The sequence below is a fragment of the Microcaecilia unicolor genome, chromosome 1 (genome assembly GCF_901765095.1).
Source record: "Microcaecilia unicolor chromosome 1, aMicUni1.1, whole genome shotgun sequence".
NCBI classification, from domain to species: domain Eukaryota; kingdom Metazoa; phylum Chordata; class Amphibia; order Gymnophiona; family Siphonopidae; genus Microcaecilia; species Microcaecilia unicolor.
In genome coordinates this window covers 394,510,880-394,536,013 of record NC_044031.1, presented here as the reverse complement: position 1 = coordinate 394,536,013, position 25,134 = coordinate 394,510,880, and the positions used below count along the sequence as shown (strand labels likewise).

The 25,134-nt window shown below is 41.2% G+C and overlaps 1 protein-coding gene across 1 annotated transcript in view; it reads right to left on the bottom strand.

The window, feature by feature from the left end:
• Window positions 1-25,134, bottom strand: part of EXOC2 (exocyst complex component 2) — a 300,400-nt gene that overhangs the window by 218,063 nt on the left and 57,203 nt on the right. Inside the window, exons 6-7 of the mRNA XM_030210951.1 lie at window positions 22,301-22,425; window positions 1,495-1,575 (exon numbers count right to left, since the gene is read on the bottom strand). Of these exons, the coding sequence (XP_030066811.1) occupies window positions 1,495-1,575; window positions 22,301-22,425 (206 nt within the window). The remainder of the gene's footprint in view (window positions 1-1,494; window positions 1,576-22,300; window positions 22,426-25,134) is intronic.

The window sequence follows — 25,134 nt, the reverse complement described above, 5'->3', positions numbered from 1 at the left end:
TGTGTGTGTGTGTGTGTGTGTGTGTTAAACAGCTGGTATATATGAAAGCATAAATTCCCCAACATAATTTTCAAAATCAGAAATACATGAATTTGTGTCCTTTGAAAATTAGACAAAAGCTACACACAGAAAAGCACATATGCACTATTTTCACATGTACACATTACTAAAAATATACCTTCACACATTCTAGATTTCTGAGAATATAAGTTCACAGGTATACAAAGGCAGAAACATACATCTTGTTCAAACGTATCTTTATGCTGGTAAATCCAAGCAATTAATAGCAGCCACTGAGTCAACAACAGGCAAAAATATAAAAAAGATTTCAACTGCAGAACCTATTTGCATGGATGAAATTTTGACTGTCCTAAAACCTAAACACAGAAGAAAAACAGAAGTCCAAGTATTGTTATCTCTTCTTTGGGTATGACCTTGAACACAATGGCAATTAAGCTTGTGCAAATTTACTGTACATATATTTCAGGTCAATACTGAGCCACCATGGTCAGCTTTTTCTTTTGTTTTTTTTAAATATCAGCTGCGCTGGTCAAATAATATCCAAATATTCACTACAACTATCTAGATAGTGGCTGATTCTATGTGGATAAAGCAGTCAGCGCCAGAACTTATCTGGATAATGGCAATATGCTGTCTACTATCAGGACAGCCTTCTATCAGCCCTAAGTTATCTGGATAAGTTATTTAGATACAAGGCTGCATACTGCCATTATCCGAATAGGCTCTGGGACTGCCCTGGCTCTGCCCATGCTCCACCCCAGCATAGTGTAAGGATATTCAGAGAGTGTTTCTGAATATCCCGAATAGCAGTACTAACCGCAGAGCAAGTGCCATTATCCACATAAATGCTTTTGAACATTGACCCAATAGCACTTACCAAATAAAATGTGATCAATTACAAGTTAGTTATTTTTTTTAATAAATACGTTGTGGAAAAACATTTATTTAATGTCTTTAATTTACCTTATTAACTAAGGGCCCCTTTTACCAAGCGGTGGTAATAGGGGTCCTGCAGTGGTGTCAGTGCGCAGGTTTGCCAAGTGCCAAGGCACCCCTCCTTACCGCCACCCGGAAAAAGGAAATTCCGGGCAGGGGACAGAAATGGCCATGCGGTAAGTGAAACATTTGCCATACAGCCATTTCCCAGGGAAGCTCTTACCGTCACCTATTTAGGAGGCAGTATGGGCTTCTGCTCTACTCCGGTGGTAACTGGGCAGCGAGTGGCACTGCCCGATTACCACCAGGTAAGCCCCCGGTGCAAAAAGTTTTTAAAAAATCTGATGCACCAGAAATGGCACATATTGGGGACAGATACTACTGCCGGGCTCCTGCAGGAGCCCAGCAGTAGCACTAGATTGGTGTGTGGCAAAGCAGTGGTATGGGTGCTGCCACTTTGTAAAAGGGGCCCTAAAAGACGAAGGAATAAAACATATTCCAAAACACAAATGGAAAGCTTTAAAAAAAAAAACTCACTGTTTAATACGTTCTCCAGTTTCTGTGTCATGGATCCTTCCACTTTTTCCGTTCCATCCGCTTCTAGCTTTTGATGAATTGCTGGAAAAAATGTGCAGTTATTTTAACTGGTAAGATGACTATATTACTTTTCAAAGACATTTTTAAACAGTTTTTCTATTATTCTTAACATAGTGCAATTTTTCTTACTAGACAGAACCAGCACAAACCTTTTACTATCTTTAGAACAGCAGTGCAACTGCTTCATTTATGCAAGAATAACCACAGAGGAAAAAAAATCAGCAGCAACACAACACAACAAAACAGGAAATACAATCAAAATATAGAATACTGCAATCCCCTTTACAAGATTCGGAGATATACAGTAAAGGGAGAATTCATGACGGTGTGGTAAAAGATTGCTGCACCTTCATTCACCTCTGGATTCAGCAATCTGCAGGATCTCAGTACCACAATTTGCTGAATCCCATTTAAACAAAATAACGCTATTTGCGAGCCATCTCACCAGCAATATTATTCCCACAGCCTGGGAGCATTGAGCCACAAAATGCCAGCCCGATACTCCTGGACTGGCAGATCAGAGCCCTGCCTCCAGCATGACCTCCTCCTGGCTGAAGTCCCCCTCGTCCCACAAAGGCTACATTTGAAAGCATTGATAGTCTTGGGGGGGGGGGGGGGAGGGGGGGTGTTGTCTTTGGGCAGGAGCGAGGCCCAAACTGGCACCTTCAGCAGAATGGTGCTCCTTGTGGTAGTCTTGCAAGACTACCACTAGGGATCATGTTTCCTTATAGGCCAGGGCACTGTTTTACTGAAGTTGCTGGACTGAGCAGAAGCAACTTCCAAAGACACCACCTGGACCATTAATGATGTCAAAGATAGTCCCTGTGGGGGGTGGATGACAGAAGGGGGGTTTTCACTGTGGGGGTCCCGCTCTGTCAGCTCAGGAGCATTGGGCTGCAGTTTTGCACCTCCATGCTCCCAGGCAGTGAAATATTATTTTACCATGATTTTAAGGCCCAAACACAACTTGCATTAACTTACCTCATATTCCTATATATAAACCTCATTATTTATTTATTTATTCAAATATATATATACCAGGGGCATAGCCAGACTTCGGCAGGAGGGGGGTCCAGAGCCCGAGGTGAGGGGGCACATTTTAGCCCCCCCCCCCCGGCGCTGCCGCCCCCCGCCAGCTCATTTTCAAAGCACTTAGGGACCTGTTTACTAAGCTGTGTTATAGGCGCGTTAACCATGTACGCGCGCTACAATATCCCTATAGGCGCCTACACGGTTAGCACACATGCTAATTGTAGGCACCTTAAAAACACTAACTCACCTTAGTAAACAGGGTCCTTAGACTTACAAAGTTAAATAGTAACTTACGGAACTTTGTAAATCGAAGTGCTTTGAAAATCCACCTCTATAAATGTGACTCTATCTGTATATATCAGTGGTGTAGGTACGTGGGGCCTGGGCCCCCATAGATTTGACCCTGGACCCCCCTGCTGACGACCTGCTCGACACCCCCTCCCGCCGCCAACCCGCCGTCGCCTACCTTTGCTGGTGGGGGATCCCAACCCCCTGCCAGCCGAGGTCCTCCTCGCAAAAGGCTTCCTTCGTGCAGGACATCAGAAACAGAAGGAAGCCTTTTGCAAGGAGGACCTCGGCTGGCATGGGGTTGGGATCCCCCACCAGCAAAGGTAGGCGACGGCGGGTTGGCGGCGGGAGGGGGTGTCGAGCAGGTCGTCAGCAGGGGGGTCCAGGGTCAAATCTATGGGGGCCCAGGCCCCACGTACCTACACCACTGATATATACAGATAGAGTCACATTTATAGAGGTGGATTTTCAAAGCACTTCGATTTACAAAGTTCCGTAAGTTACTATTTAACTTTGTAAGTCTAAGGACCCTGTTTACTAAGGTGAGTTAGTGTTTTTAAGGTGCCTACAATTAGCATGTGTGCTAACCGTGTAGGCGCCTATAGGGATATTGTAGCGCGCGTACATGGTTAACGCGCCTATAACACAGCTTAGTAAACAGGTCCCTAAGTGCTTTGAAAATGAGCCCCATAGTATAACATGTACATTAAAATACAAAACCATGACCATATACGCAATTTAACCACACAGTCACTAAAGTGATAAGTTTCTTTCCTATAGGTTGTGTGGCCATAAAAATCTATGTCCAATCACTAATACACTGTAGAGTCAGACTGCTAGTCAGTGAGGTAACACACAAAACATAGGAATAAAATGAAGGTATGCATATTTTCCCTACTTTATAAGCTGAATCATTGAAGCTAATACAGCTCCTGGTCACCACTTGCCCTGTTATATTTAAAGGGGATAATTTACTGGGGAAAAAAATAACATAGGGTATGCTTCAGTAAGAGTAGTGCAAGTTGCCACACTTTACTAATGAATAAGTACTCAAACGACTTTCTAATTGCAATGGAGATCTGGAGATCTGCAAAGTATAAACACTGACAAAAAAAAACTAACAAGCATTCTATATACTTGCAATAAAGATATTAATGGTTTCTAGGGAAAAGATATACAAGTGATGATGATAAAGAAATTATGCATAATCTATGAGATCTTTGGAACACCAAAATCATGAAAGTTTATTGAAGATTTCCTATACCGCCTAAGCTAACAGATCTAGGCAGTTAATAATAATCAAAAAACAAAAGGAAAGGAACTACAATAATCGATAGAAAAGCCACACAAGCAGTAAGAAACAAGTACACTATAGCTGGGACAGGAGGTGGGTCAAAGAGGGTTGAAGGGAAAAGGCGGAGGACAGAAAGAATACAAATATACAAGGGCCTATGTACTAAAGTACAACGTGATTAGTGCTTTGTACAAAAAGTAGTGAAAACACCTGGAAATGCTCAAGAACACCAAAATGTGGGCGTTTTGCACTATATCTAATATAGAGAGCACTTCTGCAAAGTCACTTTGCAAAAATACACGTCACACGAAAATGTGCGCAAATAGTGTGTTAATGAGCCGCTGCGATGCAAAATCACGAGAAGTGGCTTATTAATGCAAAAAATACAAAAACAGATGCATGAAAACAACTCTATTGATCCAATTTGATTGTGAAAATATTACTACTGCTCAAGACCGGTAGTTATTTTTCTATGCCAAAATGGAAATAAATAAATAAAATAACTGTAGCCTTCTTCGTGCAACTGTGAATTTGAGGTCCTTCTGAATCCTCTACCTTTTGGGACTTCATATCCCATGGCATAATGCCCCCCCCCCCCCCCCCAATGTATGGCTAAAATGTAATCATGTTCCCCAGAAATCCCTCTCCTTTCCGTAGCACATAGCTGGTACACCCCATGTCCCCACCCCCCTCCGGCATTCCGATATCCTCCCCTGGAACCCCAGCTCACTCTAGAGATCCCAGAATCCTTGGTGGCTTAGTAGCCCCAATGTGACCTTGCCACCCCTATACTGCAGCAAGAGACTGTTGATCAGCTGGCTGGGTTAGGTATAATGCATGTAATACTAAGAAATTTATTTACTGCACTTTTCTAGCTCTTTTTATATAGATAGTTGGTTTATGGTTTCAAATTGTTTAATATTCCTGCGGGAGGAATTTTTAATTTGAATATCAATTTTTATTTTTTTTTCTCCTTGCTTTTTGTTCTGGCTATCTTTCGTTTCCTTTTTGCTCTAGGATTCTTTCACCCATCATTTAAATTTATCACACTCCTCTATTCTGCACTACAAACCTGTATCCAAGGCCCCTGATGAGCTTATTACATGTTTGGAATATATTAACAAGACCATTGGCAACCCATACACATGATCACTGAATTTCATCTGCCCCCCCCCCCTTTTGAAATATTTATTTATTTTATTTGTTACATCTGTATCCCACATTTTGATCTAGCCTTTTTGTGTTTTTTGGGATCATTTTCCTTTTTATGCAACTCCTTGAGATCTATTTCTGCATTTCTCCCATTTGCTCTGGTTTCTTTTTTTTTTTTTTTTAAGATTAGCTATGATGACTTGATTTTTAAATGACAAATACATAAGATGATGGAAGCCAGAAGATCTTTGGTAGAAGTCTATCAAAATGAAAAACAGATTTGGATGTGTACACATATAGCTAGTTTAGTGCCTAAATCAAGGTTTTTCTCCCATTCTGCATCATACATCACAGAGCTTAGTGACTCAGGCCCCAAGTATTAACAGAGGGCAAAGGACAAAGAAACAGAGCAGCCTGAAGTGATGAAATCAAAAGACGGCGAAAATCTAGAAGCATGGGTGAAATACAGAGGAAAACTGAGCAGAAAGACAACTGGAACACCATGGTTGCTAACTTTCAAATCAAAGATGACAATTCAGGAGGATAGATATCAAAGTGATATCACATCTCCTATAAACCAACTCACAACAATTTTTGCCAAATTTCATCTTTGAAAAAAAACTACACCTCTGCGGATTCATAATACAGTGGTTCAATACTGTACTTGCAAGAAGCTTATAAAGAATCCAGCAAGTCCTTTTCAATGATGGGTAGGGGGTGTTCAATTTTGTAGGCACATAAGAGCAGTACAGCTTTACAGGCCCCTAAAATTATAGTTTTCAAACTATTTTGAACAATTTGTACTCACACAAGGGATCTTTTACAAGTGGGCTTACCAAACGCTGAATCTGGACTACCGCTGGCGGTAGTTCCACCCCGAGTGCGTGCCATTTCCGGGGGAAAAAGAAAACCCCCGGAGATGGCTTGTGCAGTGGTAACCCAGCGGTAATCAGGCATCACCGCATGCTGCCCAGTTATAGTGGGAGCCCTTACTGCCACCTCAATGGGGGGTGGTAAGATTTTTTATGCTTGTCTGAGGGCTTTATACCTGCTGCGGTAAAAAGGGCCCTGGCACGCAGGAAAAAGAGCCCCCACCGCTAGGTAAAAGGACCCCACAGTGATTTATATCCAAAAAGGATCAGAAACAGTTTAATTAGCATATAATACAGCAGAATATAAATAAAGCTTACTCTAGGGTATATGGCTTGACGGTTCATTTTGATGTTTTCTTTGTATTACAGTTTCTACAGGGAAAGGGAAAGAAAAATATTATTCCTAACTAATTACAGTTGAGGGAACTGAGTTCCAAGGAGACAAGTAGCTTGCCTAAGGTTAGAGACTCGCTGAGTGAGCAGATTTCAATTCTCAGATGTTTTCCTAACTTCACAATTTAATGTTGTAACTACTTCTCTCCAAATTTCTTTTCATCAGAAAATTTCACCTTAAAAACGGGTGAATGCAATACACACAGGACAAACTGCCTCCTAAGAAGTATTGCTCTACACAATACTTAAGTTCTGGTTTGCTAGTTTCTTGATATAGTAGTGCCTTTCTGTGGTACAACCAAACAGGCTTGCATATTACATACAGGTACTTTACTATACAATATATTATGAATTGTAGCTAATATATGTGGATACAGAAAAGGCAGAACAAAATTTACTACCAGCAGATGTTGATTTTTCTGTCTCCATTCTTTTGGACACCAGCCTTGGAAATGGACATTGTTAATCCCAAATATGAACTATGCTAACAGTTTGTGACTTGTGACTTTAAGAGATCATTCCCACATCTAAATCTTGTAGGCTGCTTTTTTATTTCTTTCCATTCAAGACACTTTAACAGGGTGATTTGATAAAAGGCTGCCTAGACTGTCAGGACACATAAGCACATGCACCAATATGCCTTAATAAAATAGCCAACCCAATGGGGCAGCTATCAACTAGACCACTAACATTTGCATGCATTTATGCGTGTATATGCCAGCATGCCACCTAAGAGCTATTCTGCATATTCCTGCTTAAAATTCATAGTGCATATCTGTAAGGGAGGCACATAAAGAAGCATTGGCAGGACATAGGCTGGGCTCCCACTTACATGCGTAACTTTCAGAATACTGTAAGATACATGGGTTCCTGTCATACTTAGATGCTTGCACTTATACCAGCACTTGTAATCTTATAAAGGAAATTAGTTGATTACTTTTCTTTATAGAATGACATCTCTAGTAAGTCGCATGAAGAGCATGTGATTGGAGCCTGTCTACAGAACTGCCCCCCTGTATGCTGAAATGAGAGCATGTGTTTATATTTTATACAATAAGGGCCAGCTTCTGTAAATGGCATCTAAAAAACTAGGTGCGTTCAAAAATAGCATTTAGCGCTATTCTATAAACCATACCTAAAGTTAGGACCGGTTTATAGAATAGTGCATAGGGCCGGTGAACGCACTTACATTTAGGCACAGTCATTTTACGCCACTGAAAACCTGGTGTAAATACCTGTGCCTAAATGAAGGTCAGATCCCTCAAATTCTATAACAACGTGAGTAAACTTGAGGAATACCCCCGACACACCTACATTCCTCTCATGGCCGCATCCCCTTTTCAGCTACGCGTGTTAGAATTTACACACGCCTCTTTTTAGAATACGCCTAAAAAGAAGCACACATAAATTCCAATTATTGCCAATTAGTGCTGATAATTATCTTTGGCCAATTATTGCTGAGTAGCTCGTTACTCAATTAAGGTGCATATGTAAATTGGGCACATGACTAATTTAATGCAAGCAACTCACTGCATGTTATACAGAATCTGGAAGTAAGTGCTTAGTGCTAAACCTGCCCCCTACTCCATCCACCCTCCATTCCAAGAACAGCGGCACATACAGTAAACCACAGAAAACTAAGTGCAATAGGGTAAATTCTATAAAGGCTGCCCAAATTTGAACACTAAAATGCAAGGTGATGATCATGAATTCTATAATGGTATCTGGGTATTAAAGAATAGAATACAAGTTGGCAAACTACGTATGACCACCTAAACTTCTGTAAAAAAACTAAAAACTAACCTGTTTAAAAAGGCATACCCTACCAATCCAACATAAATAACTGATCTCTGCAACACAACAAAACTAAAGTACGTAATGGACATAACACAACTCTTCCGTTGTACGATTCCCTAATGTGGCTGTGCCACATGAACTTTATCTTACCACAACATCACTTTGTATTTGTTTACACCGGAGTCTCCAAAGGCCTCTCCAGTACTATGTAAGCCACATTGAGCCTACAAATAGGTGCAAAAATGTGGGATACAAATGTAACAAATAAATAAATTTGCACGTCACATTTAAGTGCTATCACTTATGCCATATTAAAGGTAGGCCACGCGTACATCCCCTTGCAGCTGCATGCCATGCGAGTTGAAAGCTGAGCTTGAAGAACACCGTTTAGTGCCCACCTGACACTTACACACGTAAATGTTACATTCATGCAGGTAAGTGCTAACACTCTATAATCTTAGTGCACAAATGGCATTTATATAGAGGCGCTAAGATTACCGAGTGAGGGGGTATGTGTTCTATTTTTTTGCATTTAAACAATGGAACAAATCATGAGCATCTACTTGAGTGCGTAAATGTCACATAGTAGCTCAACAAATTGCCTCCCTACTGAGCACTTTTTAATGAAATAAAAAGTGCTTATAGTTGTGGTATTGTCTGCCCATCCACTAATCTTATATCACAGATTTATTTACAAATATTTATGTACTACAAATCTGCCTATGTTAAGTGCCTTAAAACTACACGTAACAAAAAACAGACATACAAAGACAGTAAAAACAAACTCAAAGATAACATTACAATTAGATACAGATAAAAGTCTGGAACATGCAGCTCTTAATGCTGTTTTGAAGTTTCAGTATGCAAGTTTTCACATTAGAGAATGACAAGTGGATGGGGCAATAATCTGCAGTAAACCGTGGTAAATCTGTGGTAACAAAAATCTTTTTATCACATTTACCGTAGGAGCAAAACTTTTTACCACCGCATGGGAACAGTAAAAAGCCTTGCTTTGCTACCGTGGTTAAAAAAAAAAAAGTGATTACCGCAGGTCTGGCATTTCTACCTGTCTTTCTTCCTCCTTCTCCCTCCCCACCCCACAGCTGTACCTTATGTAGCATAAGCTAGGAGGATCTCCACAGGCCTGGTCTGTGGCCTTCCGTTTGCCGGCTCCAGCCTTCTGATGTAACTTACTGTTTTGCCCCATGCAACACACAAACACAAGCACCTCAGAGCCCAAACACACACATATTCACACACAAACACCCCCAAGCCAGACGTAACCCCCCAAAATGGCTAACCTAAGGGAAAGGATCTTCTACTATACAGTCATAATAGAGATACCAGCAGCAACTCCAACTGAATGGAACAAAATACCAGAATGCATCACAGGAAGAAGACGACCACTCCAACAACTGGAAGAGTACAATCACCACCTAAACAACAACGCAGAGGACAACCAACCAACCAGCAACATGAAATCAAACATGAACCACACCCAACAAAACAACAAGAGCAAAACAGGGAGACCACACAGACAACTAAAAACTTTTTTAAAAACCCAACATTAAACACGACACGTATGTCCCGATATAAATAGGTGAGGAGACCCGCTGGCAAGCGGAGAACTCAAACACCCCACGGTAAAAACAGAAGAAAGCAAAAAGTGGGAGAGCGACCAAGGATGCCAGAAACTGGAGGATGTTCGTTAATAAAGAATTTTATTAAAAGTTTTGAAGACTCGACACAACATCGTGTTTCGGCCGTCAGGCCTGCATCAGGAGTCTGCCGTACAGAATGCTGCAGAGCAAAAATGATGGAGATCCTTTGAAGATCTCACAGCAATCTCTTGTGCAGAGTATTACTGGATGACATAAAGGATGATTCTTCAAAAGGAACGTAGGTAGTCTGCCGTACAGAATGCTGCAGAGCAAAAATGATGGAGATCCTTTGAAGATCTCACAGCAATCTCTTGTGCAGAGTATTACTGGATGACATAAAGGATGATTCTTCAAAAGGAACGTAGGTAGTCTTTAAGAAGACTGTTGAATAATCCGTCAGAAGCACTGCATGTACTGCGGGTAATACACGACGTTGTGTCGAGTCTTCAAAACTTTTAATAAAATTCTTTATTAACGAACATCCTCCAGTTTCTGGCATCCTTGGTCACTCTCCCACTTTTTGCTTTCTTCCGATATAAATAGGTAACATAAATGCGAGATCAGCAGTAAAAAAAGACAACACTACTAAGAGACTGAATAGAAATGGAACAACTTAGACTTCTGCTCACAACTGAAACATGGCTGAACCTCAAAGTTGACCCTGCACTACTAGACCTATGCCCAACCAGCATACAAAATAATACATATCAACAGAACCAAAAGGAGAGGAGGAGGCGTTGCAATAATATACAAATCCTCCTTCACAGCATAACCTGTCGCTAAACACATATCCTCAACAATTGAAATCCTGGCATGCAGATTCACCAACAAAACACTAACTGACCAAATATGCATCACATTATTCTACTGCCCTCCAGGAAGCTGGACAAACGCCCAAGATGATTTCATGGACTTCATATCAAACTATGTGCACCAACCACCCAAGCGTCCTATTAATAGGTGACATAAACCTGCACCTAGAAAAACAAGACGACACAAACACCAGACCACTAACGTCATAAACCAATGGAACTTCGTAACAGCACAAGGAGTCTCATCGCACACAAAAGGATACCAATTAGACACACCAGTCCACAGATTCTCAATGAGTAACAGCCACACATTAACAAACCACACATGGGAAAAGGTACTATGGTCAGACCATAGCAAGCTCACTTTCACACTACAATGGAAAGAAAGCAGAAAGAAAAGAGAGCCAAGAACCCAACACACATTCACAACCAGAGGAAAACCAGACAACCACATATTCTGGACAACAACAATAAATGAACTCAATGACATACCACCCGAGGATAAACACGTCATGAGAAACTGGGACAAAACAAATGCAAACACACTAAACAAAACTGCACCACTTGAAACAAAAACAAAAATCACAAAACAACCATGTCCCTGGTTTAATGACTAACTACTACAGATGAACAAACCCTGTAGGAAGCTCGAAACAGCATGGGCCAAAAAGAAAACATACGCAAACAAAACCATATGGAGAAAAGCCAAAAGAACATACACAAACAGAACAAAGAAAGCAAAAGAAGAACACTACAGTACATATACGAACCTCGACCAGACCAATATGAAAAAAATATTCAAACTCATGAACTACTGAAAACCCAGAATATATTGGCAACAATTGAAACATCACCAACTGAGGACAAGCTTGCACAATACTTCACAAACAAAATAACAAACACAAGATCAAACCTTGCCAAAGCACAAATAAACATCACAAACTACTTACAGGACTGTAAAACACACGACAACCACACCACAGCAGACAGAATATGGACCATGTTCAAACCACCCCAACTATACATAGTAAAGACACTATTGACAAAATACGCACTTGCATACTAACTACTTGACAAATGCCCCAACTAAATGATGAAAAATCCACCAGACCGGTTCATCAAGTACCTCACCAAACACATCACACACATGTTTGAAAGAGATCAATTTCCAACAGACAAAGGCGATATAGTACTCACACCTATCCCCAAAAACACTACCAGCAAGATCAGCGATATCACAAATTACAGACTAGTAGCCTCAATACCACTGCTGACCAAAACGATGGAAGGTCTAGTAACACAGCAACTAACGGAATACTTGACAAAATTCTCAATTCTTCATAAATCCCAATACGGTTTCAGACCACAACACAGCACTGAGATGGTCATAACCACCCTGACAACGAAATTCTACACTAATGACACTGCTCGACAACATAGGGAATCAACGGTGCTGTGGCAACATAGTTCAATGGCTTCCTAAACACCAGATCCTACATTGTAAAGATGTCCAACCAAACATCAGCCTCATGGATCTTTGAGTGTGGAGTACCACAGGAATCACCAATATCACCAATACTGTTCAACATAATGATGGTGTCAGTCGGGGGAAAAAATGGAATTAATGGGTTACAACACATTTATATGTGCAGACAATGTCACCATCTTCATACCTTTCCAAAACAATACCACAAACTTGCAGGACAAAATAAAAAATGGATTAGACCTTATGGAAGAATGGGCACCAACTTTCAAACTCAAACTGAACAGAGACAAAACCAAATTCCTAGTATTATCCAGCCCACACAACCCCACAGCCTACCAAAAATACACAATCAACCAACAAACATACCACATCGAAACATATCTTAAAATACTAGGAATCATTCTTGACAAACATCCAACACTAGACAATCAAATAACAGCAGTAACATCAAAATGCTTCAGAACACTATGGAAACTGAGAAGAATAAGAGACTATTTCCCTTTAGACAATCTTTCTGGATACTGGTCCAATCAACGATACTATCGAAAGTAGACTATTGTAATGCAGCATATGAAGGGTGCAAGGAAACCACACTAAAATCACTGCAAACAGTCAAAAACATGGCAGCAAGACTGATTTTCAAGAAATCAAACTACGAAAGAGCAACCCTATTGCTTGAAACACTACATTGGCTACCAGTCAAGGCAAGAATATTTTTCAAAGCGAGCACCCTAATCTTCAAGATACTATCTGGATACTATATGCTTAATATGATTGAACTATCCTCAAGAAATGCCAGCCTAGAAAACAAACTACCTACTCCTACATCTACCTAACTGCAAAAACACCATCTACAAAACTATCTACACAGCAGGATTTAGCTACCAAGGTTCCAAATGGTGGAACACAATACCAAAACCATAAGAAGCATCACAAATCTCCTCTAATTCACAAAAGAAATGAAAACCTCTCTCTTCAAAAAATTCTACAGTTAATCACAAAGATATCATTGCCTTCCATTCAAACCTAACTCTTCAAAAACTATTTGAATAAACATCACCGAAACTCTACAACTGACCACTAAAGCTACCACTACCTTCTCCTCTTCAAATCTATTTCTTCAAAAACTCTATGAATAACCACACATAAGAACATGAGAGTACCCATACTGGGTCAGACCAATGGTCCATCTAGCCCAGTATCCTGTTTTCCAAACAGTGGTCAAGCCAGGTCTCACGTACCTGGCAGAAACCCAAATCATGGTAACACTTCATACTACAAATCCTAGGGTAAGCAGTTGCTTCCCCATGTCTGTCTCAATAGCAGACTATGGACTTTTCCTCCAGGAATTTGTCCAAACCTTTTTTAAACCCAGATACATTAACCACTGTTACCACATCCTCTGACAAAAAGTTCCAGAGCTTAACTATTTGTTGAGTGAAAAACCTTTTTCCTCCTATTTGTTTTACAAGTATTTCCATGCAACTTCCTCGAGTGTCCCCTAGTCTTTGTATTTTTGGAATGAGTAAAAAATCGATTTACTTCTACTCGTTCTACACCAATCAGGATTTTCTAGACCTCAATCATATCTCCCCTCAGCTGTCTCTGTTCCAAGCTGAAGAGCCCTAACCTCCTTAGCCTTTCCTCATACGAGAGGAGTTTCATCCCCTTTATCATTTTGGTTGCTTTTCTTTGAACCTTTTCTAATTCCGCTATATCTTTTTTGAGATACGGTGATCAGAACTGAGCACAATACTCAAAGTGTGGCTGCACCATGGAGCAATACAAAGGCATTATAGTATTTTTGGTCTTATTCACCACCCCTTTCCTAATGGTGAATAAGACCAAAAATACTATAGATGCCCTCCCCACATTGCACAACACTATTGTTATGCCACCAAAATGTAAATTGTAAGCTACTTTGAACCGAAATTTGTTTTTAGATAATAGTGAGATACAAGAATGCATAAATAAAAATAAAGATAACAGATTCATATGCAATAAGACTATACTGATTCGAGATATGACTGGGCATTCTGATAATGAGGATAGCATTTTTTGTTGAAAGCTGACTACAACTGGAATCAGATCCTGTTCTATCAGAATTGTGTCCTAATGGTTATAAAATCATTATTGCGAATATAGAGAAAAGGAGTGTGTGGCATTGATTTACACAAGTTTTTTGATATTATTAAAAGTATATTCTTGTTATGAACCTGGTTTGAAAGTTCTGCATTGTCATCCATTAGGACTTTTGCTGATCTATAGATCACCGGTGTCCTAGTCCAAGAATTGCTTAGAAAATTGTATTAGACTATCTCTGATGCTGCTCTGTCTTGCGCTACACTTTTAATAATGGGGGATATTAGCTTACTGTTAGGAGTCAATATAGTGAAGATGTTAAAGACTTCTTAAATTTTTTGAGAACCTGTTCTTTCTCTGTTCCTGTTTTATATCCTTCCCATGAAAAAGGTCATTCATTAGATTTTGTTATAGACAATGATAATTGCTTAGTATCTCACTGTGACTGGCAACCAGTACCTTGGTCTGACCACAATTGTCCTTAACATATGTTTAATAGTAATACATAAGTATGATGATTGAATAAATATGTAAAATTTCTCGTTGAAATTCAAAGCAGTTGCTGAGAAAACTGCAAAAAACTGTGGAGGTTTACTTTTTTTACCTCACTCTGTAGAAGACCTACAGTGTTCACAGTTCAGTTTTAGAACACCATCTTTTTTTGTAGATATATTTTTGAAACAAAGAGTTTCAGAAGATTTTTTTATGGAAGGCACTTCTCATATGTGGCAATATTTTTTTTAAGGGGGGGGGGGTGCTGAGGAGCTCACGAAGCACAGTCACAAGGCCGAGAACTCCACTGATGAGAGGCTACTTTTAGTAGATAAATCAACCCCACCAGGTTTAATCTGCATTAAACTGCTCGTATAGCAAACAAAGAAACTGTTAAAACAGAATCACCTTCCATCTTCAATCTACATGCCATTATCATATTACTATCCCCTTTAATCACTATCCTCTCATTCATTTACTTGCCATCTCCCCTCCTTAGCTTCTCCCACATAGTTTCCACCATTCCCAGTGTCACCTTCCCCCAACCCTTCTAGCCCAGCATCTGCTCTCTCTTTCTCCCCTCCTTACCCTCGTAGCCTGACATCTCCCTCTCCCTTCCACCACCACCACCACCATCTGCCTATTAGTTCACTCTCCCCTCCTACCCCCTCCCCCATTGTCCAGCATTTCTCCCTCTCTCTTCCCTCCCACCCATTATCTAGCATCTCTCCCTCATTCCCTTCTGCCCCTGGATCCAACATCTCCCTCTTTCCCTACCGCTCTTGTGCAGCCTCTCTCCTTCTCTCTCCTCCACCTCCATATCCAAATTCTCTCCCTCTGTCCCATTGTCCATTCTCTCTCTCTTTCTCTGCCTTGAGCCCTTGGTCTAACATCTCTTTCTTGCCCCCTCCCCGCAACATCATGTTCAACATCTCTCCCTCCTTTCCTTCTACTGCCATATCCAACATCCTTGTCTTCTCTTTTCCTTTACCACTCCTGTGCAGCCTTTGCCTCCCTATCCTCACCCATATCCAACAATTCTCCCTCTCTTCCCCCCCCCTGCAGCATCTCTCCCTCCCCCATCATGTCGAACAATTATTCCTCCATCCCACCTAGAAATAACCCCATCTCCCTCACTCTCTCCTAGCTCTCTCCCCACTCCTCCCCCAAGCCACCCGCTGGCATGCTGCAGGTTTTGTTGCCTCCTTACCTTGCTTGCCATCTCTACCAGACTGGTATGCTGTAGGGCTTTTTTCCCCATCCCCCAGACACCCGCTGGCATGCTGCAGATTTTTGTTCCTTCCCTCCCTCCTTCTAGCTACGCGCTAGAAGGTTGCAGATTTCACCCCCCCCCCCCCCCAGCATGCTACAAGTTTTCTTACCTCCCTCCCTTGTCATCTTTGTCAGGCAGTAGTATTAATTCTATAGAAAAGCCACGCGGTACCAGAGCTGTCTGCATACTGCTACGACTGCTTCCTCTGTGCCACCTGCCCCACCTCCTCCAGAGGTTATACCTGAGGAGGTGGGGCTGGCACAGAGAAAGCAGTCATAGCAGTAATGCATGCAGACAGCCCTCGTACCGTGGGGCTTTGCTGTAGAATTAATACTGCTGCTCGACAAAGATAGTAAGGTAGGGAGAGAGGTAAGAAAACTTGCAGCATGCCAGTGGATGGCTGGGGGAGGGAGAGTTGCAGTGAGCAGTAGGCAGGTGAAAAGTCACGGTTTGGGGAGACAGTCTTCCTGAATCCCAAGTCTTTTATACAGGGCGTAAACAGGGTGCACCGTTGATGGGTGGGCCTGAGCCCACAGTGGATGTGGCCTAGATTTATTTATCGTTTTATACAGTTGAAGAACACTTTGTTTCATTCAATTGAGACTGAGTTCAGTGCTTTTGTTCACCTTTTTGTAAAGAATTGTATTTTAGACACAGTAATTGATGGAACTCCTATGACTGATTATTTGATACACATGTATGGCATGATTGTTGGAATACCACAATAACTGCACCACAGACACCTCCTTTTTAAGAATTCTTTTTAATTTTTAAAATTTTTAGAATAAGAATTATAGTTTGTGGCAAATTTACACAATGTACTGCATGTGAAAGTCCTACTTATTATTTCTTTATTTATTTCTTTGAATGTAATTGATTTCATTTTGATATATATTTGTATTTTAAGTGCATGTTTTATTTGGAATACTATTTTATTGAATGATGTTTGTGCACATATGACTCCTGGATCCTTCACATTTTATATGTGTTATGAAGTTTTAATTAATTTATTATTGTTATATATGATTATTTATTATGGAATTATTATGTATCTTTCTGGTTTTTTGATCATTGTTTTTATTAGTATACCTCTGAGGCAGCCCATATGTGGGCGAAACATGGAACATATTGGGTGTTTAATAAAGAGACTGTGTTGGAGCACTATGTTTGGGATATGCTTTTTTTTCCACATTGTTCTTGGTGCAGACTGGAAGAGCCTCTTTTTTTTTTCATTTGTTTATTTATAAATTTTCAACTTTACATTTATGCAAATTACATAAATCATAGAATTTACAGAAAATACTACAAAATAATAGAAATATGTTAACCAAGGCAATATATATTATAAGTTAGTCCACATTAAGGGATCCAAGAACTAGGAGCTTCCATACATATAACACAATTAAAGTTGTAAAAGAAAATATTTTCTAAGGGATGGAAGGAATTAAAGTTGACGCAGCCGATTTAGCGTTATGAGCTAGGGCTTGTGCCCTGCTACTCTTTACTAACAATTAATTCTAACAGCTTTCCCGGATCAAAAAAAATATAATTAGTGCATTCCAAAGAAATATAACATTTACAAGGAAATTTAAGTATAAAGGTCCCTCCCAACTGAAGGACCCTTTCTTTCATCACTAAAAAGTCTTTTCTTATTTTTTGTGTGTCTCTAGAGAGATCAGAAAAAACTTGTATTTTGAATCCAAGGAAAGAGGTATTAGTGTGGCGGAAAAAAAGTCTAAAAATATTATTTCGGTCTAGCTCTAGAGCAAAAAGACACCAACAATGTTGTCCTTTCAGTAGTAACTTCCAATGAACTCTCCAGGAATTGTGTTAAGTTTAAATCAGATTGAGGAGTTTGAGACACTCTTCTTGTTCCTGCACCAGAAATATACTGCACTTTTGTTAATGGAGGAAGACTTTCTGGGGGTAACCCCAGCACTTCAGTAAAATACTTTTTTAACATTTCTTTAGCCAGGACAAGAGGGAACTTAGGAAAATTCAAAAAAACGTAGATTATTCCTTCTCAATTGATTCTCCATATATTCAATTTTTCGGTTTTGGAAGTTATTGTCCTTAATAACAGCCAATTCAGAGGTTTTAACAGATATTACCTCGTTTTCTAAGGAGTTTATCTTGGTAGTCTGCTCTGTCACCTTACCTGACAAAGCATTTTGAGCTTGAGATAGTTCCACCACTTCTCCTCGTAGGGAACCAGCAACTTGTTGTAGCGTGGCATTCAAGCCCTGGATCGCTTCCCAAATTGAATCCATAGTGACAACCGAAGGTCTTACAATTTCTGCAAGGTTCACGGAGGGTTGGCCCAGACTTCCCACAGGCAGGGGAGTTTGTATCGCCAAACCTGCCTGGTATGATGTTCCCACAGGCGACGAAGTAGCTACGGGGTCTCCACTCACAGCCGCTGGGGCTCCGCTTCCGGGGTTCACAGCCGGCTGCGTCCCCCCAGCCTTCGTATCCCCTCCGGGTCTTGGAGGTGTTGTCATTGGAGGGGGACTCAGCGTCACACCCTCAACGCTAAAGCCCGATGTCTCCACAGGACCTCTCGAAGCGTCAGCCCGAATCCCTGGAGGCAGCATGCCCGACTCTTCTAAAGTCATCTGTCGGGTGGAATTTACCTGACTTGTGGAGGTAGGCAAACTGGGTTTTCCTTTTCTCTTCCCCATACCGTGTTAGAGATAGTTCTCACTCGATGGAGGTCTATAGTTATTCGGGAGCTGCTGCTCACACGAACTTCCCGAACACTATCTTGGATCTCCTGGAAGAGTCTCTTTGTTGTCTCCTGCCCTTACACCAATAGATTTATATTGGCTACAAATTGCAAATCCTTAATGTGCCTTGCCTGTATTACCACATCTCTATGCTCTTGCACTTCCATTCCTTCCCATGCAAGATTACCATTCTGTAAGGTTATTTTGTGTGGATCATCGTTGCATTATTTGCTACCCTTGTTACAGGTGCTATGGAAAACCTAACACCCCTACAGGTAAAGATTCTGATTGGACTCATTGGTAGATCTATAGGAAAAGACATTATATTAAATAGTAACTTATGAACCAGATAGAAGACCTATGCAGAACTTATTGAAAAATGTGACTAATTTCAGGTATAATGTCCTAAGAAGATTTGGGAAACAATTAACAAAAAAAAAGTCAGAAAAAAAACAGATTTTTGCTATATGCAACATTTAACAATATTAAAAGAGAAGACTGCAAGACTATGTCAATTTCCTTTCTGAGATATTATCTTTGTGACGATATGCAGCACATACTTCTCCAGACATGCCTAGATTTGCCACATTGTTTTTATACATGCAACTGTATGATAGGTGTCTACAGACAGAGAAAAAAGTGGAGGTCTGGGGGGGAGGGGATGCAGCAAGTGAGAGATTTGCTTATCTATAACTTGAATGTTTCTCAGGTGAATGCTGCTAAAAGTAAAATAAAGTATTCAGATTGTATCCTTTTGGAAAAAAAAAAACCCCAAATGCCCATTTTCTTTCTGTGGTGGATGGCTAGAGAGGAGGGGGCTGTGGGGGATGCCTAGATAGGAGAGGGGCTGTGGGGGATGGCAAAGAGAAGCAGGTGGGGCGGGTGTGTGGAAATCTTGTTGCCAGCTAGGGGGAAGGGGATTGTGGGTGGTAGCAACAGAACCCTATTGATCTCACACAGACAGTGTGAAAAAGCAAACACCAGGCTACAAATCATGATGTCACACAGACAGAATAGTTTGCTTTACAGGACAAAAAAAAAAGCAAACAGCTCTGCTGTTCTTAAAAAGCAGATAATCCAGCTTATAAAGGTGTTCTTTTCTGTGTCCTTTTTTTGAAAAAAAAAACAAATGCCTATTTTCTTTCCTGTGAGAAAAAGGTGAAGAAACAGCATTAAAAGTAAGCACAAAGTATCCTTTTGAAAGAAAAAAATTAGAAGAAAAAAAGAAAAATATATTTTTTCTTTCCTGCGAGAAAAAAAGTTTAAGGTGTACATGTGCGACTAAATTCCGCCGATGCGGTACGGGGCAGTGTCGGGGAGAGGGGGATTTGATGTCACTTCCCATCACATGACCCCATCCAAGATGGTGGCTAGTAGTAGAAACAGGAAGAGACATGATACATACATTGGTGGCAGTCATCTTGAAAAAGAGGTGTGGCTATATCACTTCTTGTGACATCACCAAAAGGGACATGGTTTGGGGTGGGGCTATGCAAAAAAGGGCAGGGTTTAGGCCAGGGCTATGCAAATAAGGCGGGGCAAGGAGCATGGCTATGCAAAAGGGGTGGGGCTTGAGTGGGGTCAAGACATCATGTCTAGAGACAACATCCAAGGGTTGGGGACTGGACAGGGCTTAGGTGTGGTTTGGGTGGTGACATCAAAAGGGGTGGGGAGTGAGCATGACATGTGTCCTGATTGGCTGAAAACCCGGAAGTAAGCATGTCACCTGTCAAAATCAATTAAATCTGACAAATGCTAGTGAGGTATACTGGTATTTTTCTGATGTCTAACCAATGAAAAGATATCCTTTCCGCTTTTTCCTTGAAAACCCGAGACAGTACTTTTTTGTTCTGATTCTCATTTCTCAAAAAAACATATGCATCTACTTAAACACATCCATCACTATGAATTTTAGTAAAAAGGTTATCAGGTTACAATGAAGCCATCACATAAGTGAGATATTTATACAGCTTATGAACACATTCATGGAAGATGATTTTAAAAACAGAAAAGTCTGTCATACATAGAAGGTGAATGCTTAAATTTAAAATACATATGTGGAGCCCAGTTTTATAAACAGAACTTGGAAATCAGAATTGAGACATCCAGGTCAGGACATACTCAATTCTAGCAGAATTTCAGAAAAGACTCTGCTGGGACATGCAGCGACAAAACCCATTTTAGAAACATATGTCTATACCAGGGGCGTATCTGCGTGGGGCCTCAGGGGCCTGGGCCCCCGCAGATTTTGCCCTGGACCCCCCTACCGCCATCAACTCTCCCCCGCTGCCGTTCTTACTTTTGCTGGCGGGGGACCCCAACCCCCGCCAGCCGAGGTGTGCTTCCACCTGCCGCTGCCGTAAAAACATCTTCTTCAGCCGGCGGGGGACCCCAAACCCCTGCCAGCCGCCCCGCGGTGTTTAAAATTCATCTTCGGCCTCCGTGGCCGTGCTGCTGTGATAGGCGCTGTTGAAATCCACTTCGGAGTCTGACGTCGTTGTACGTTGTACGTGCTGCGACGTCAGACTCCGAAGTGGATTTCAACAGCGCCTATCACAGCAGCACGGCCACGGAGGCCGAAGATGAATTTTAAACATCGCGGGGCGGCTGGCGGGGGTTTGGGGTCCCCCGCCGGCTGAAGAAGATGTTTTTACGGCAGCGGCAGGTGGAAGCACACCTCGGCTGGCGGGGGTTGGGGTCCCCCGCCAGCAAAAGTAAGAACGGCAGCGGGGGAGGGTTGGCGGCGGGAGGGGGGTGGAGAGAGTCATTGGTGGCGGTGGGGGCTCGGCGGTGGGGGGGGGGCAGCGGGGGGGGGGCTAAAATGTGCCCCCTCCCTCTGGCTCTGGCCCCCCCTACCGCCGGAGTCCAGATACGCCCCTGGTCTATACAATGAACAGTACTATCCCAGTGGATTCCACATGGAAGCATCAATTTCATAACTTCCATGTGTAGCTGCCTCATTTTACAAATCTCTATATTTAAGTGCCACCAATTAAGTAGTGAGGCTACAATTTTAATTTGGTTTCATTTTGAAGGTGGAAATAAAATGAGGGGATTAAGAAGGATTCCCTTCATCCCTTCATGTGAGTCCTGGCTGAAAAACCTAATAGGAATACACATGTAGATTTGTATCCCACCTATCCCCATCCCACCCCCACAATGTGGCATTCAAATATCTGCATTGTTGAGATCTCCATCTATAAACAGCAGTTTTTTAAAACTGTTGTTTACATGTGTATACAATCTACATGAGTAAATGCTGCTATTTATACACGGAAATGCTTCTAAAATAAGGACCTTTATACCACAAAGTACAAAAAAGAAAAAAAATATACTGTGATTGTTTGCAATTCTAGCAACAAATCAGAACAAAGCCAAAAGTGTACCTGCTAGAGCATCCTGGGCCTCAAAGAAAGTACTAAGCCCTCCTTTCACATAGGCAAGGCTTCCTTCATTCTTTTTGTTAGCCTGTTTCCTTAAGTTGTTTGCTGCCATCTTCAGCTGATCAAAGCTTAAATTAAAGGAAATAAAATGTCAGATTAGTGCAATGGATTAAAAGGCTAACCAGTAATATTTCTCCAAAAAAAACCAAGATATGACTTTGAGCACCAAGCAGATGGCTAACAGCCACCACAAAATTGCATCGTTTCATCCAAATCTTTGGCGAGTACAGCCACATCATCTATTGTTTTGAGCAACAACTCACACACCCAGTGTTTCTTGGTGGGTAAGCTAAAAGTTATATTGCATCTTCTTTTCTGTCACCTGTGGATGCACCTCATTTCTTCACTCATCCTTTAAACCTGTCACACTATTAGGTTACATCATTCAAATAATCCCACTCGGCAACACTGATCTTGCCCCCCCCCCCCCCAGGCCATACAGGTCTCCATTTTTTTTCCATACACAAATATAAAAGTGTTAGGGTGTCCCTATAACCAGCCTTTCCAAATGACACACTGATTATGATTTATCACAAATTACTACTCTACCTATGAAAAATTATTCCGTTATTATACTTCCACTTTGTATAACTGTGATGGGAAAAAGGATCCTTGGGGAGAAATTCTGACAGTATGTTTCCAGACATATAAACTAGAGGGTGGGGGTGACAAAAGGAAACAGGGGATTTTGGAAAGTCACCCCCAGGATCAACATGATGGCAGAGGGAAAAGTCATGTAAATATAAAAAACCACCCAAACTCACTAAGCACATGGAAAGCTATGTGCACAAATGCTCATAGTCTAATTAAAAAGGTTCAAGACTTGCAAGCCCTGATGTTTGAAGAAAACTTGGATGTTGTTGCTATTATGGAGACGTGGTTCAACGATTCTCATGAATGGGATGTGACCGTACCGGGCTATAATCTTTTTAGGAAGGATAGAGAGGGCTGAAGAGGTGGAGGAGTGGCTCTGTATGTGAGAGAGAATATTAGAGCGGGTGAAATGCGGGGAACCTGGGGAAAAGAAGAAGCTTTATGGATTGTCCTGGAAAGAGAAGACGGAACTTGGAGAAGAGACGGCTGAGGGGAGACATGATAGAGGTATATAAAATAATGAGTGGAGTGGAACAGGTGGATGTGAAGCGTCTGTTCACGCTTTCCAAAAATACTAGGACTAGGGGGCATGCGATAAAACTACAGTGTAGTAAATTTAAAACAAATTGGAGAAAGTTTTTCTTCACCCAACGTATAATTAAACTCTGGAATTCATTGCCAGAGAAAGTGGTGAAGGCAGTTAGCTTAGCAGAGTTTAAAAAGGGGTTGGACGGTTTCCTAAAGGACAAATCCATAAACCGCTACTAAATGGACTTGGGAAAAATCCACAATTCCAGGAATAACATGTATAGAATGTTTGTATGTTTGGGAAGCTTGCCAGGTGCCCTTGGCCTGGATTGGCCGCTGTCGTGGACAGGATGCTGGGCTCGATGGACCCTTGGTCTTTTCCCAGTATGGCATTACTTATGTACTTATGTATGAACCTGTATCCAAACGGGAGTTATCTACAGACCTCCTGTGCAAACGGAGAAGTTAGACAAGGATCTGATAGAAGATTGGTATGAAAGGGGAGGTGCTACTGTTGGGAGATTTCAATTTGTCTGACGTGGATTGGAATGTCCCGTCTGCGGAATCGGAAAGAAGTAGGGAGATTGTGGATGCCTGTCAAATGGTGACGGAACCCACGAGGGAAGGGTTGATGCTGGATCTAGTGCTCACTAATGGAGGTAGTGTTTCCGATATCTGGGTGGGTGCCCACCTATGTAATAGTGATCATCACATCATATGGTTTGATATAAGGGCGAAGGCGGAGTGCGGACGCACAAAACTCAAAGTACTGGATTTCAGACATACTGATTTTGATAAAATAGGGGAATACCTGAAGGAGCTGTTGGTGTGGGAAGGCGTAGGAGAAGTGGAAAAACAGTGGTCCATAGAAAACAAATGACTGAGAGGGTCCCACGTGACACTGGGAGGTGGGAACAAGCACACATGCGTACTAAGAAGCTTCTCAAATATTCTGGGTAGAGAGGTGTGGTAGCCGTGTTAGTCCACTTTTAAAGGTAATCAATAGAAATAAAACAAAATAAAACAAGGAAAAGAAAATAAGATGATACTTTTTTTATTGGACCTAACTTTAATACATTTCTTGATTAGCTTTCGAAGGTTGCCCTTCTTCCTCAGATCAGAAATAAGTAAATGTTGGTAGATGACAGTATATATAAGTGAAACATCAAAGCATTCCAGTGACAGTCTAACAGGATGGGGGTGGATAGGTGAGAGACAGGTGAGATATGCATGGAGATAGGAGGGTGTCAAAGCAGTACAATTTTCAAAGAATCAGAACACTGTACCAGTGACTTCATGGTAAGAATCTTAAAAGGGAACTTTAAAACAATACAGGAACGTAAGACCTTTGAAGTCAGAATGATTAAATATTTTGACACCCACCAGACAGGACTTAACAAAGATCTGGGTTTTCTAGCCCATTATAAAACATAAAATTGTACTGCTTTGACACCCTCCTGTCTCCATGCATATCTCACCTGTCCCTCTTCCTGTCTCTCACTTATATATACTGTCATCTACCAACATTTGGTTATTTCCGATCTAACGAAGAAGGGCAACCTTTGAAAGCTAATCAAGAAATGTATTAAGTTATGTCCAATAAAAAAGGTATCATCTTATTTTCTTTTCCATGTTTTATTTTGTTACAAATATTC